The 15986-nt window shown below is 46.3% G+C and overlaps 1 protein-coding gene across 5 annotated transcripts; it reads left to right on the top strand.

Moving 5' to 3' along the window:
- The first annotated feature begins 3213 nt into the window (after nucleotides 1–3213).
- ANKDD1A (ankyrin repeat and death domain containing 1A) lies at nucleotides 3214–15906 on the top strand. 5 transcript variants are annotated; one of them, XM_079317657.1, is made up of 15 exons: nucleotides 3214–3518; nucleotides 5894–5997; nucleotides 6606–6704; nucleotides 7273–7371; nucleotides 7819–7923; nucleotides 8136–8234; nucleotides 8664–8762; nucleotides 9898–9996; nucleotides 10327–10425; nucleotides 10648–10746; nucleotides 11349–11447; nucleotides 12763–12858; nucleotides 13862–14063; nucleotides 14762–14893; nucleotides 15130–15906. In XM_079317657.1, the coding sequence occupies exons 1-15, from the start codon at nucleotides 3485–3487 to the stop codon at nucleotides 15189–15191; spliced, it is 1527 nt and encodes a 508-aa protein (XP_079173783.1). In that variant the 5' UTR covers nucleotides 3214–3484; the 3' UTR covers nucleotides 15192–15906. The 5 variants fall into 5 exon arrangements, with proteins under 5 accessions (XP_079173783.1, XP_079173782.1, XP_079173784.1 ...); XM_079317656.1 differs by having other exon boundaries at nucleotides 3333–3518; nucleotides 6606–6746; XM_079317660.1 differs by having other exon boundaries at nucleotides 3469–3518; nucleotides 6606–6799.
- The last annotated feature ends 80 nt before the right edge of the window (nucleotides 15907–15986 follow it).

Raw genomic sequence — 15986 nt, 5'->3', positions numbered from 1 at the left:
GCACAGAACTGGCATGGTTGAACTTTGATTGCCTACAGCAGGGGCATAAAAAGCACAAACATACAATTTCTCACAGTATCAGTGGCAGCTGTGTACCACAGTGCCCAAAGATCTGGTTGCTGTCTTAGCACACTGGGCTGTCTGATACCCTGTCACATATAAACAGTCCACCAGCACTGAAAGAGGAACATGGTCATCCCCTCTCCCATGCAATATTCAATTTCCTGTCAGTGGCAGCATATGCCAAAAAAGACAATCCTCCAAGGATGGAGGATGTTCCTCAAGCCAGGCTCCCCTGCTGTGGGCAGCTCTAGAAAAGCAGAAGCTTGGCTTCCCAAACTACAGGCAGCTGCAGGCAGGAGGAGTCACCTTCCAGTTTTGCTTCCAAAGGCAGAGTATAAATAAAAGTCCAATTTGCTAAACCTCTAGGTAAGCAACTGTTTCTGCATAAACACATACTGGTTTGTGGGTTGTATTACATGGCTAACTGCAAATCTAACTGGCTTGAAAAATCACAGTGTATACAACTAAACCAGGGAGCTAACAGAGGCACATTTTAAAATTACATGGATTTAAGCAGCCTGGTTCATGATTTTGAATGTGATCAAAAATAATGATTATCCTAAAGCAGTACATAAAAATTGTGCATGCAAAATATGAGCACAAAATTCTCTGACAGAGAGCTTCACTTCTAAGAGAGAAAGAGCACAAAGCTGGCTCAGCTAAAATTATTCTTCAAGTGAAATAAAGTAAAAGATTTTAATACCATTCAGAAGATGGGGTCAATGTCTGGAATATATTGCAAAAAGGGCTAAAATTACCACTTCACCCTGTCATTCTTTATGCTACAACATTAATGGAAAAATCCAAGAGCTCTTTTAGGTTTGTTAGCTAACAAATGGATCGCTAGGTGAATGTTCAGTGTCGTTAATAAATCGTCACAGCATTCTGTACTTAGTATCAGCAGAAAGTCTTGGTCCCTTCCTCCCCTGAACACATCCCACTTTGGGAAGGACAGAAGGAACTGCCTACATTGCCTTTTTTTCTGCCTGCTGGAAACATCCAAGCTCCCAAACAGATGCGAACTCTCAGTGCATCTGCGCTATTCCTCCTCCAAGATCAGCATTAACCCGCAGGAGAGCTGTGGGTGATGAGTCCTGGCTGATTCAAGCCCTGGAAGACAATGACATTAACAGTGGCAGGTTAAATCCAGTCAGCTTTCTATCCAAGGATCTCTTATAGCATAACAAAAGGCTAGCAAGAGCCAGAGGTCCTACCTAAGGCTGGGATGCACAGTACCTCCACAGTCCATGCAAGCGGGGATTATTCCCTGCCCTATTCAGGGCTGTTTCCCCAGCCCCCAGGCACTAGGATACCCAGTGGGAAGGGCTCAGCCCTTCTCAGTCATTCCTGCTGGCGCCGTTCCAGCTTGTCTGAAGACGCTTAAATATTCATCGAGAAAGAGCAAGACTCCGTCTTGCCGGGTGCACAGACTGCTCTCCAGGGAGACGGGACACCTGCCTTCTCCACTCCCTGCTCCATCAAATCATTAATTATTTAAAATAACAGGAAAGAGCAAGAACAACTCTCCGCACCAGACATGCTTGCAGCCTGTTGTTTACGGTGCTCTCTGGGGTCTTGTGTGGCCCGAGGTTTGCATCTCCCCTCTGGCAAAAACAAGGATCAAGCCCAGCTTTCCCCTTTCCTCGGGGAGGATGCTCTACCCGCTAAGCTATTGTGCGAAAAAAGCCCTTCCCCTTTATCCAGACAGACCTTATGTTCACTTTTCCTACCAGAAAGAGTATCTTTTTTTTTTTTTTAACTTCAGTTTAAATAAAAGCCAAACAAAACACAAATTCAAATCTCTGAGAGAAGCAGCCATCCATAACCCCCAACGCATTCTGTATTTGCTCAAGAGCTTAGGGTCCACCTCCCCATTTCACAGCTGGGCAGGCCAAGCCGTAGTGGTCCAACAGCATCAGCAAGCATTTGGCTATTGAACCCCTCGGTGATGGGTTTCAATGAAGCGGAAACCACCATGTCCCTGCCCTGAAGACAGCTCTGGTGCAGCTGTGAGGACGGAGGGACGTTTGGAGAAGCAGACTCCTCTTGTCTGCATACTCCCAGGACATCGCCTGCCTCTCCTCATCTCCCAACACACCAAAAGCCCCACGCTTTCTCACAACAGCAGCACGAACTCACACATGGGTCCCCGAGATCGGGATGTACCCCAAAATTGTCCCAAGCCCAGGGAACAGCCCCATCTGCACCCTGGACTTTATTGCTAGAGCAGGAAGCCGTGGCAGGTGAACAGCACTGGCACCCTCATGTGGTGACAGGCATCAGAGTGAGCTCACAGCCAAAATCAGTACAGAGAGGGATCCTTCTCCAGGGGGACTTCTCCAGGGAGTCCTGACAAGGACCACATCTGTGGGCCAGCATGGTTTAGGGGCTGGGATACAAACCTGATGTCACCTCTCCTATCCTGAGACCAGCAGCAAAGAATCAGAATTGTCTGGGCTGGAAGGGACCTTAAGGACATTCCGTTTCCACCACCTTCCACGGGCAGGGACACCTTCCACTATCTCAGGGTGCTCCAAGCCCTGTCCAACCTGGCCCTGGACACTTCCAGAGATGGGGTTTCATATAAAGTCTCCCTGGAGCTGTCTCTTCTCCAGCTGAACACCCCCAGCTCTCCTGTTCTGGCTCCAGAGCAGAGGTGCTCCAACCCTTGCAGAATTTCTGTGGCCTCCTCTGGACTCACTCCAGCTGCTCCATGTCCTTCTTACGCTGGAGACCCCCAGAGATGGAAGCAGTGTTACAGGGCAGGAGTACTGCGGGGGACACACAGAAACAGATCTGGTTATCCCCCCAACCTCAGCTCATCCTGGTTTCTTCCTTATCATACTATCAAAATGGAGAACAAAATAAAAGATAAAACCAGCCCAGATGCTGAAACTGGAGAATTCACCAAAACTCTGAGGGAAAAGCCTTTTGGCCTCCTCCTGCGCCTGCTGAAGGACGTGAGGTAACAAGAGCACTTCATTCCCGTGAAACATCAACCCCTGAACCCTGCTTTCAGGCGGAAACAAAAAATAAAAAAACCCGCCCTCCATATATCCTACTGATCAGAAATCCCTCTCCTACCCAATTGCTCTGGAAACAGAATTAAATAATTTTTTAATTAAACCACCCACCACCTCGAAGCAGCAGCACTCCGCAGAGCCGCGCTGAGGTGAAAGGCGGCACCTGGCCGAAATGGCGGCAGCATAATGTCCCCGCTTAAGTGCTTCCCAAACGGCCGAAAATGCCGGGAAAGGGGTTTGTTTTATGATATTTTGCTTTAAAGAGCAGCAAAAGAGCAGCTCGGCGGCGGCGAGGTGGCCTGCGAGGAGGCGGGGAAGCTCCTCAGCCCGCCCTGGGGCGGCGGGGACGCGCCTCAGCCCGCCCTGGGGCGGCGGCGGCGGGGCCGCTGTGTCGCGACATGGGGGACGACTTGGCGTCGGAAGGCGACACCCGTGAGTGGGGCCGAGCGGGGGCCGCCCCAGCGGGGCGGGGGCACCGCGCCGGGAGGGCAGAGTCGTGTGGCGGGGGCGGGAGGGAGCCGGCGGGGCTGAGGGGCACAGCCGGGATGCCCTAAAAAAATAACGGGACGCCTGAAAATGCACTCGGAATCAAAGCAGGTGGGTAAACCTACCCGTGAATCTTGCCCCAAAGCATCCTGCACCGCTGGGATCCTGCCCTTGGGGGTTTTGGCCCTTTTGGTCGCTCCGTCCCCATCCCATGTTGTCTTTGTGTCCTGCAGCCCCAGGTAGAGCCCGGTGGATGGGGTTTGCACATTTCTTTGCATGTCTTTCTCCTCTTTTGTTGCTCTTCTATATCCCTTGCATAATAAACTGCCTGTGAGTTGGTGCATTGCACTGAGGGTAAATAATTTTAAATGTTTTCTACGCTGTTTGTGATAACTGAGTTCCTATTCAGTGAGCTATGAAGTACCCTGGGATCCGAACTTGAAAGAGAAGGAAAACTGCTAAATATCCACTGAAATGTTGCTGTTGGACAGGTACATGCCATGATGGGAATGCCATTTACATTTACAGAGCCACTGTGGATCTTAAATAGGAAATTCAGACCATCAAGTTGTTACTCGTGTGTTACTGAAAATAAATAAATTGCTGTTTCTACAGCTTAATGATGTCAGATTTGTTACTGCATCTTCACAGGTAGTGCAAGGTATAACTAAGGTGGTTTGACATCTCTTGAAAATGATGTCTGACAATAAATTTTGTGTGCCCATAAAATGTAAGAACATGTTTCTGCCACCTGGAGAGCAGGGTCAGCAGCATTTTCTTAATTGAAGCACAGGATTTACTCTACTGAAGGGAGATAAGTATGTACGAGGAGATGGTATGTGTGTAGCCATTGGTGTTAATAATTAACAAAAACTCAATGTGTTTTTCACAAGTTCTACTGATATTTCCTCTCAAATGAAGAGTCCATGCAGGGTGGAATGCAATCCTGTTAACACAACTGACAAGGTGATAAGAGAGTCTTAATGTCCAGTGTAGGAAATCCTGTTTCTTGGAGAAATCAGTGTCCAAATCCTACTGCCTTCTTTGTAGCAGCAGGTCTAGCACTCTTGAATACACATTCTCAGATGACCATGTCTGGTGTTAAGTGGATAAACACACTATTGGATGATCCTGTCTGGCATTAAAATTTGTGTTGCTTGTGGGTTTTTTGAGCTAAAGTTTTTTGATTGATTGTTTGAAGGCAAGGGGAATGGAAACTGAAGGATGAGATTATACCTCTGTTGTTCTAAGAGTCCATGGTAGGGATGCGTTTCTTCTGTGCCCTCCAAAGAGATTAATAGTGCTATTTAGGCAGCGAGTCTCCTGTTTGTCTCCCTCAGTGTGGTGGAATGGGAACAGTAATATGTTTTGATGCCTTTTGTGTGGCATGTGGTTACTATGCAGTTGATGTGTTGGAACAAACTGAAGTTGCATTGAGCCCCTCAAACTGCAGCCTGGACTCTGCAGAAGTGTAGAAGAGAGCAAAGCCTCGGGCAGCTCTCCAGTGGGATGTGACAGGCCAATGTCACTCAAGCACTTCTTGAAAGAATTCCCCAAAAGCACTAGGACAGCGCCTGAGTCCAACAAACTCTGGCACCAGCCTTGCCAAAAGCCTTCAGAGCCTCCCTGTTGGGCTGTGGCAGGCACAGCCTTGCTCTTGTTTCTTGGCAGGAAGGTTTATTCGATCGAGGAGAAGATTGCTGGGGCAAGGCCCAGCATGGAGAGTAAACACTCTTAAATTGTGCCTAACTGTGCAGGACAAATATTGCCAGTCATGGTGAATTATGTGTAGAACTGCCATGGTTTATTAACAGATGCAACACTAATCACAGGCCAGGCTGGCAGTTTTGTGCTGCTTGGCTGGTTCAGGTTGCCTGGAGGGGGACCATGTGTAAAGGCCTCCGTGTAGAGCAGTGGGATGTAGGTGGAAGGGTGGAGGAAAGGGTCTGTGTCATCTCAGAGCCTTCACACTGACTCTGAGCCTCAGAGGGTGCCCAGAGGAAGTGGATCTCATGGATCAAAAGGTTTTACAGCTGGAGCAAATCCATGCAAAGAAAGACACTGAATTAGAAGGTAAGTGGACTGGAAGAGCACTGTTGTGGCACAGGGATAGTCAAGGAAGGAGAGACAGTGGCAGAATATAAATCCAACAAACATGCCGACACCTCTGGGGCTGGGATTCTTGCTGGAAGAGTCTTTCTGCAGTCATCCTTCCCTGAAGCCACAGGGGCCAGTGAGGTGAAGAGGAGGTTTGTTGGGGCATGCTGCTCCATGCTCCTTGCCAGAACTGTTTTAATGTTCACTCTTCTGCTTTGCTGCAGTGCTTCAGTCAGAGAAGGAGTTCCACGATGCGGCGAAGCGAAATGATACAGCCAGGATGGAGGAACTCATCAGCAGAGGAGTTGATATCAAAGCCAAAAACAATGTAAGTCCTGGGTTTTTCCACCTTCAAGCTGCAGGAAGTGCTGAGGGCGTGTTTCGTGCAGCTCCTTAAGGCTACTCTTCTCATTAACTGCTTAATTTGTCAAAGCTTTAAAATACAACACCCAGTGCTAAATAGGGCCTGTGGCAACCAAGGAGTTTTCACTACACACTGAGACCCTCAGCACTATCATTCTGGCCACACTGGAAAGCTGCAAGTGTCAGATAGACATGATTCCATGAAATGCTTTGATTTTGCTATCTCTGTGCAGCAAGGCTGTGGGAAAAACTGTTTCTAGTGCAGATCTTTCCTCATTAAATACAGGATTGCAGCCATCCCTAGTATTTCAGTCTGCCCATTTATGGTCAGCAATGTTCTTCACTTTGTGCTGTCCTTATAGTCCAGAACTGCAGTTCCTGAGTAGAAGGTGACTAAAACCTGTCTGCCTGACAGGAGAGCAGAGACAGAGCGCTGCGTCCAAAGAAAACTCTGCACAGTGTGAGAAATTCTGGCTCCACAGATGGCCAAGGATACTTTGGCTTTCAGAAAGGCTGTTGGGTACACACACTGTGCCTCCATCAGCCTTCCCTGCCTCTGTGCTTCCCTGGCAGGCAGAGCGGAGTGCCCTGCACTGGGCTGCGGGGGCCGGGAGCGTGGATGCTGTGCGGCTGCTGCTGGAGCACGACGTCCCTGTGGATGATGAAGACAGTGTACAAAGGCCACTCTCCTTGCATGTGCTGCAGATGTGTTTGGTGCTGGGGACTGGGTGCTAGGCAAGCAGTTACAGACTGCACCTTAGCCCTGGGTGGGTGGCACAGGGTGGCACGCTGCACCTGCTGAGCAAGGGGCTGCAGCAAGCCTTGTTGGCACATGTGTCTGTGCTCTGTATTTTGGCCTTTTTCCTTGCATGCACAGTGGACTTGGAATAGGCTGGTAGAATCTGTGAAGTTTTCCACAGAGCATGGGGATGCTTGGCTTCTGATTTTGTTGATGGGGTTTGTGGGATAACAGTGACAGTCAACAAGTTTTCCCTCCCCCATACAGCCAGGCTAATACACACCATTAAAAAGGTAGTAGCTGCCAAGAAGCAGGTCTCTGCTCAGTTGCTGTGAATATGTGTGACAGGAATAATAATAACTGGAGAAAGTGCAACTAAAAATATACCAGTGAAAAACAAATAGATTTGGAAAACTTCATTAAGCTAAGAGGACAGTTTCCCTCCAAGGCGTGGATGGTGGTGACTGCAGTTTAACTATATCTTTCATCTTTTACACCCAGTTTGGAATGAATGCTCTTCTCCTGTCTGCCTGGTTTGGCCATCTCCGTGTCCTGCAGGTCCTTGTCAATGCTGGGGCCAAGATTAACCGTGTCAATAGGGTGAGGGTCTCCCTGTGTGGATCCATCACTTGGCTCTATTCAGTGTTGGGGGACAGAGAGGCTTACCTGTGATCTCAGTTGTGTGTGACAGCATCTGCTCTGGGGACTGCCATCTGCACTCTGACTTATTCCTGAAGCATCCCTGGAGCTCTAGAGATGCACATAGCTTCCTCATCTCATGTTTGTGCAGTGCTGATGTGGAAGATGTTACAGAAATGGGAAATGGGTTTAGTGAATCAGCAGTCCTTGTATTCTAAACCAGATCTTGTCTGGGAAAAGGGGTATTAATATTTCAGTCATAACTTGCTGTCTTGCAGCACAAGGAAGTTTAGCCCCAGAGATGCAGGGAGGGATGAAGTGGGCCTTTGCTAACAGCAGCAGGTTGTCAGAGACTGATTGTCCCAGTCTTGGATTTGTTGAATGAGCAGTCCTTTGTCTCATCTCCAGAATGGCAGGAACCTGCTTCACTGTGCAGCTCAGAGGGGACACATCCAGGTCATGGAGTTCATCATGGAGAACTTGGAAGATGTGTGTGTGGATGAGACAGACAAGGTAGGAAGGCTTTTCACAGCTTTGTTTATGAAGTCTGGTCTTCCTCTGCTGAGTTCTTGGGAAGAGAATCAGAGTCAGATGCTACTCCCAAAAGTCTTCCTGCAGAGTGAGCTAAGGGATGATGGGGATTCTGGCTCTGGTCAAGCTTTTTGTGAAGATGTGATCTTGTGCTTTCTGAGCCTTTTGGACTGTGTTTCTGTTTCCTTTCAAAGATGGACAGGACAGCGTTTCACCTGGCCGCAGAGTACGGGCAGCGGGAGGTGGTGGAGTTCCTCATTTGTCTGGGTTGTTCTCACAGTGCCAAAGACAAGGTAGGGGCACAAAACCACATGCAGGGGAGGTGAAGTCCAAGGATTAGGGGCTGTGAAAACCAGGGAACAAAATACCAAATGAGGCTCAGGCAGGCAAGTTGTCCACAGTCGTTACTATGGCTGTGGTGTGTCAGGGCTTTTCTTCCCTATCCACTTCAAGCTGTTTTCTTGCTTATGATTTCTCTCCAGTTCATGATTTCTCTCCAGGGCTTTTTAGGCAGGATACACAGCAAGTCTAGTGGACCATATCCAGTTTAAGGTAGGAGAGGTTCTTCCCTCACTGCTGTAACTGGAGGAAGATTGCCTTATATTCGTGCTACTGGTAACAACCTCTTTTTCAGCCACACTGGATATACTCTGTGCAAGATTGTGGTGTATGAACACTCAGTCCTGTGAGACATATGTTTATAAAGTAATGTTTACTTTCAGGAAGAAAATACAGCATTGCATTTAGCTGCTAAAAACGGACACCTCTCTGTGCTGGAGAAGATTATAGATGTCGGAGTGGACCTTGATGAAAAAAATTCAGTAAGTACACTTAAATTAAATCAAAACCACATCAGTTTTGCCCTTTTCCTCCCTAGAAACATTCTCCTGCCACAGTCATTAGGCCGAAAAGCCAGTATTGACAGGAGAGGTCTAGAAAATAGCTGATTTTATCTAAAGCCTGTGTGGGTAAAGGCAGGTCACACTTGCAGAGTGTCAGTGAAAGGCGACATCCGTCTTGGACCAATTTCCGGCTCTAAAGTGTTGCCTTCTCTTCCTGCTGTATCTGCTCACCTACCTTATCACTCCATTTAATCTCCCTTTCTCTCCCTGACCCTTGTACATTCAAGTGCCTAAATGGTTATTGAGTGTGCTTTAACTAAACTTCATCGTGCTTTGAAGTATTGACTTAGTCACTGAACATATGGACCTGCTGTTTGAGATCCCTCTTTTGACAGATCCGCTCTGGAAAATTATGTGGCTGGAACACAGTTAATGACTTAGATAGCAAATATTGGCTTAGTACCACTGTTATTTATTCCAGGGCGCACTCCCAATTAAGATTATCAGCATTTTTTTTTAGTCTTATTTGGTTACTGTCTTTGAATAGTGTATTTGATGGTGATTAAGATCTGAAGGAAAGGGGGACCCACCTTCTGTGATTACTGGCATCATTTGTCTACCCCCACATGAGCTGCCCTTTGTGCAAAGAGCAATAATAAACCCAGATTAAATCACTTAGGAATTCTGCTTGCTTGCTTCTGTTTTCTTGTAATGAAATGAGCTGCAACCCTCAGAAGGGAAAGCCAGTGATAGAGGGTCACGGGTTTCCAGTTCTGTCTCTGGGTTATTCCAGGAAAATGATTTGTCTTCTCTGTCCATGTGAAATCCTTTTTGGTTTATTGATGGGCTGGAGGGGAGGAAAGATGGTGAACACAATGTCTGTCTTGTGGCCCACAGCCAGTGACATTCAGGACAGAGCAGTACTCTGGTATGTCCAGGGCAGATAATTGTGTCCTCTATTTTTGTAACAATCGACTGGAGATCTCTGGCCCTCAGAATTGGTACTGTAGCATGTCATGGATTCAGAAGATGGGGTAGAGTCTGACTTGCTCCACTGCTCTGTCTCAGCCTTGTCTACAGAAATGCTGCTTGTGTCCTTTCTTGCCTTGTGCAGGAAGGACTCACGGCTCTGCACCTGGCTACTGAGGGGGGACACAGCCTCTGTGTGAAGCTGCTCGTGGAAGCAGGTGCTGATGTCAATGCCCAAACCCAGGTTAGCTCCATGGAGGCGATTCCATCCCCAAACCCTACTTTGTGGGTTTGTGTCCAGACCTGTGGCTTCCCAGGTCACCCATTACAGAGAGAGCCCTGCATTCAGGAGTAGCACAGGGACTTTAGAGGAAGGTAAATGTGGTTTTGTACAAAGAGGCAGGTGAAGCTCCCTGGGACTGGTTTGGGCAGACCATCTCCTTGAATTTGTCAGTGCTGGGCCATAGGACTTTTGCAGGAGGGAGGAGGGAGCTCTTGGTGGGTAGTCTGTAACAACTGCAGCCTCTGGGAAGAATCCCTGAGTAACACTCCTCTCTTCTGACCTGCCTCTCAGAAAAAGATGAACTGTCTTCATTATGCAGCACTGCATGGCTATGAGGAGATAGCCAGGATCCTCATGGATGCAGGAATCCACACGGACGCTCTCAATCATGTGAGTCACTCTCAATTCTCTCGCCACTTAGAAAAGATAGAATCAGTTTGTGAAGCTGCTCAAGAGCACTAAGCAGCTCTGGAAGGACCAGTGCTGCAGTATCCCTGTAAGCTCCCAGTGCAGACTGGCAGCTGTGGTAGAACAGGACATTCTGGGCACAGTGTGGTCCTTTCAGTGCTATGAGCTTAAGCTCTCCCTAAGTGCAGGATCTTCTTTCCACAGCAAAATGCATCAGCAACACACATTGCAGTCCTGCAGAACTACCCAGCCATGGTGAAGCTCTTCATCAGTGCAGAGTGTGACCTTGACATTCCAGATAATGTAAGACTGCATCTCTTGTTCCTTGTGTTTGAAATGTGAACCAGATTCATGGGAGATTTTATCACCTTGGGGACAGGATTAAAGAGGAGTGCTTTAAAATGTGGAGAACCTGGAAATGCAGCTCAGGAAAGTGAAACCTGTGAAATGATTCTAAGTGTTGAAGTGAGGTAATTGCTTAGTATGGTCGATGGTATTTAATTTAATCAATGGTATTTAACATGTGGGCTGTGCTGTGTCCCCTGCAACACTGCATAGTCGAGCTCTCTCCTCCTTGATGGAAGTAGGTAGGAGAAATTTCAAGATGGAAGATATTCTGCAAAATGTTTGGAGGGCTGAGAATAGGAGGAAAGCCTGGAGGTAGGCTGGTTGTCTCACCAGACTGTAATTTTTTCTGAATGAGGGGCTTTGTGTAGCTTGTTTCAGTCAATCTTCATACTTGTAGCAATGTTCTCTCCTGATGATACCATAAAATTGACACATTTTATGTTCAGTTTTACTGGTTTCCATTAAGCAGTCCCAAGGCTCCTCCTGGCAGTGTTCTGTCCTTCCAGCCTCACACTTGTCCTTCTCTGAAGCACAGTCCTTTCTCCCTCCTTCTGCAGAGGCAGCAGACCTCACTCCACATCGCTGCAGAGCATGGCAGGCAGGACATTGCTGAGATGATTCTCATTGCAGGAGTTAATCTGAAGCTAACAGACAAGGTAAAGGTCTCCATGGGTGAAACAGGTTCTGTGGGAGTATGGAGGGAAAATATACACAGATAGTCTCTATTAATGTTTTCCATAATTTTTCAAGGAAGGTTAGTCATATTAAAATTTGGATATTTCCAGGGATAAGCCCTTAAAACATGGCTGAGTAGGTTATTTTGGTGTGTTTTCCAGTAAAGAAGTGACTGATTCTTAGACAGGTAGAAAATAGATAACACAGTCAACAGCACTTTCCTTCTCAAAGTTGTTCTAGTTCCTTCTACTTGTACTATCATGAACAGTAATATCAAAGATTTCCTCAAATAATGATGAGTGATATACCTGAAAAATTGCAGCACACATGTTCTAAAAGGTTGAAAGAATCTGTTTGGTAAAGATCTGCCACTGTTCTGGGGTTTTTGACAGCTAATAAAATCAACAGAACAAATTTCAAGGGGCCTGAAAAGGTAGTGTGTGCCCAGAAGGTGCTGGAGGGACTTGGGCAGTGATTAAAATAGTGTTTGCCATTTTCAGTGGGTTAGAGCAAGTGCAGACCTGAAGTCACCTGGCTGAACTGGCCTTCAGCTGTGGTGAATGTTTGTCACCTTTCAGCACTCTGTGGCACTGCAGTGACACTCAGCACAGGGGACACATTCACACTTTTCTGTATGAAATTGGGTTTCTGCTCACATCTGAAGCTATCACTGTTCTTCCTGTTATGCCTGGTGCCTGGCTGGCTTGCTTTCCTTCATGCAACTTTTAAATCTCTTTCATTTCTGCCTTCTGATTTTAGTTAGAAATACAAATCTTCCCCTTCCCAATCCAAAATCATATTCATGAAAGGAACATAGCCACATTTCCATAGTCCCATCAGCCTGTGCTTCTCCTAGGAGACCATTTCTAATCATGTGTATCTGGAGCCTATAAAGTTAATGAGGTTGGATAAATCACTTTGGTTTCATGTGTCAGCAAACCTGCTGTGCAAAAGGCTGTAAAATACTTTGGACTGCAGAGCTGAGTTGGTCCTCTTTTGGTTGCTCTCATGTTGGTGGGTTGCAGGAAGCTTTTCCAGTGGCTCCTGCAAAACAGGCAGATCCCTTGTAGCAACAGAGGAGATGCTGCAGAGTCTGGAAAGCCACTCCCCATGCCCTAAATGCAGGAGCTCGACACCAGCTCACATCTGAGGTGTTCACAGGTGGAGAACAGGCTCTGGCTGGGTGCATTTCTCAATAGTCCATGTGTCTGCTGTTGCAGATGCTGGGTGGGCATGGAGATTACACCTCCTAAGGTGCAAAGTCTTTTCCAGCTCATTTTCCCTTTCTAATTTCAGCAAGGGAAAACATCTCTGGATGTTGCTGCCCGAGGCAATCACATCATCTTGGTGGACATGATTATCAAAGCTGATCGATTTTACAAATGGCAGAAGGTGAGCAGCTTACACAACAGCCCCTGTTCTTTCTCCTCTCCACTGAGACTCCACATACCAGCTGTCAAAGAAAAATAAATACAGGACAACCCCTGACAGCCAGACCTCTATCTTCATCCTTTTACTTAAGAAAAACAGAAGTCTTCACCATGCCAACAGCATCTGCTTAAGGCTTTCCTTATTTGAAAAGGTCTCTGTTGTTAGAAATCCCAGGCAGCCCTGATGGGAATAGGGGTTTCCAAAAATTATTTAACAGCTGCTCCCAAAGGGATAGAATTAGTTCATTTTCCCAGAAGGAGAAATTGAAGGACTGACCGGGAAAATACTTGGCCTGAGGTCACCAAAATGGGATTTTGAGAGTTTTTCAGCAGTGAAAGGAGATAGCTCTTATTTGAGTTATACAAACAAAAAAGTTTCTCCCTCAGAGTGCAGTCTCTCAGCCCCAATCTCCCCTCTGGAACCCCAAGCCTGTGCCCAAACCAAGCTGAGTAGAGTGAGCTGAAAGTACAGCCCAATGTCACATCCTTTGTGTGTTCTTAAGATTTTCGTTGTCTTCCCATGGCAGAGCTCTAGAGGGAGAAGAAAAGTAAGGAAAGGAGGGCATGTGCCTGTGGCTCAGGTGCAGCTTCGGGAGTCATGCTGAATGTATCAGGCTCTTGCATTGGCTTCCCGTGCAGCCCTAGGGAATGTCCTGCAGCCTCTGCAGCCTGCCATGTAAGCACTGTGAGCACCAGCTGATGTTGCAGGGAAGCAGGAGATTTAATTAAATGGTTCTGCCCCAAACCCCAGACAAAAGGCAGTGTTGAAATGCAAATGATGATCCAACAGGAAGTGGCCATTAACGGCATTTTAACCTCCCAGAGTGAAATGAGAATAAAGAGAATTAAAAAATGAGCTGTGCCAAAAGGAACACGCAGGGACCACGGAGCTGAGGATATGGGAGGATGCAGGACCACAGGCACTGCTGCAGCACCTGACTGACCCTCCTCTTCTGGCTTTGCAGGACAACCTGAACAGCGACTCTGGCTCATGGGTGGCAAAGCACTTGACCTTTAAGCAGGATCACAGGCTGGAAACACAACACATTCGCTCAGTCATGTGGAGATTAGCCACTAAGTACCTCAAACCCGGGGAATGGAAGAAGCTGGCACATTTCTGGAAATTCACAGATGACCATGTTAGGGCCATTGAGCAACAATGGACAGGTATAAAAAAGCTTCCCAGGTATTTTCTTTTCTTTTTTTGGATTTTGTTTCTAGGAGATAAAGCTGCAGTTAGAACAATGCATGAAGAAAACCAGTTGGTTTATTTGAAGCAACCAAAAGATTAGGTTAAAAATTCTGGTTTTACTGAATGTGGAGTTGCCTACACACTGTAATTTGTCTAGGAATAAAGCATGCAAGCAGGGGAATTAGTGGTTCTTTGCTCACTCTTTATGTGACATTTGGCAGATCTGTGAGTTCTTGCTACAATTCTTGTTCTGTAGAACAGAAGAAACTTGCTGGTTTTACTTCTATCTTTTGAGTGAACTCTTTAGAATTTAAGAAGTACATTAGCAGAAGCAGGATCTGAGGGTCAGAAACAGATCATTGCTAGTTTGGCTGTTGCAAGAACTCTGTAGTTTGGATGATGTGAGCAAGGGTCCAAGCTGTGCTCTGAAGGCAGAAACTGTATTGCCATGAAAGGCTGTGTAACAAGCCCAAGCTCAGCAATAGGCACTCCATAAAGTTCCCCACAAATCCAGCAGTCACATCACAACCAGGAGTTAAAACCATGCTTTACAGCCTCCTAGTAAAATACAGAGAGGAGGGAGGGGTGTGCAAACCCACCAGGGCAGAAATCTGCTCTGGTCAGGGCCATGCACTCTGAGTGTGGGATTTCATCTGTGGTTTGATCCTGCCAGGCACTAAAAGCTACAGGGAACACGGCCACAGAATGTTGCTGATCTGGCTCCATGGTGTGATCACTGCAGGAGAAAATCCAATCAAGGGACTGTATGAAGGCCTGGTGGGGATTGGGAGGAGAGATTTAGCAGGTAATACTTTTGTCTTCCTTGCACACTGAGCATTATTTTAATTAATTTACTCAAGTTCTGGGCTTAGACAACATACACAGAAGAAAACTTTACTGAAGCCAACTCACATGAGCTGAAAGCACCTGCTCTGCCCCCTTGCTTCCATTACATGTAATCTCTTTTTTCTTAAGTTTGATAGATGAACAGATCCTGCCATGACTTTATTTTTCTGTGCAGCAGATCATTCTGTCTTACAGAAAGTATCCGGAAAAAAGCAAATGCAGACTCCACCTCTCCACGGAAGTGCACAGCAATGTAACACCAGTAGCATCCTCAGCTGGTCTCAGAACTACAGGAGAAACACTTCTCTGCTGCTGAGAGAAGGCAGATCCAACCTAAGGGCTTCTTGTCACAAACTGCTGGCACTGCTGCATCCTTCTGGACAGGAAATGACAAGGGTGAAACAAATGCTCATGGTCAAAAATGAGCATTTTCTCTACACAGAAGGGAGATTTTTATTAGCAATTTCAAATGGTCTGGGTACTGTAATGAGTTTGGTGAGCAAGCCTTGTCATACTGCATCAGGAAATACTACAGTTTTACTGTAGCTTGTCTGCAGCACATTTTTGTATATAAATTTTCAATTGCCAAGTTTTTAAGGTAATGAGGGCAGAGATTTTGTTTTCAGGAATCTTCTTTACTTATTTGTAGGGGGTGTCTCATGCCCTAGGCATGTTCATACATTCCCACCATAAGAGAACTTAAGCAAAATTAAAGCTACTCTTTGGTCCTTTTGGAACCTGAGGGATTGTGATCTTTAATGCTTTGACTCTTCACAAAATTTTGAGAAGAGTATTAGCATATGCTATTTATAAATGTACATAAAACATGTATGTTTATAAACCAAATAGGTGAGTTTAACCTTTTAGAAACATGTTTTCATTTGTCATGTAATCCTTCATATTTATTTTTTACAGCATCTCAAGGGGAAAATAATGTCTGTACTTCAATAAATCTAGATTTTACCCTTTCAAGTTGCAAGTTATATCTTGTCATCTTTATTAAAAAACGACTACAGCATTCCTTCTAAGAGCTAAACCAGTACAACCTTATA

This window comes from Erithacus rubecula, assembly GCF_903797595.1.
Source record: "Erithacus rubecula genome assembly, chromosome: 14".
Lineage (NCBI taxonomy): Eukaryota > Metazoa > Chordata > Aves > Passeriformes > Muscicapidae > Erithacus > Erithacus rubecula.
Note: the sequence above shows the minus strand (reverse complement) of the source record. Positions and strands in the feature narration are given on the sequence as shown.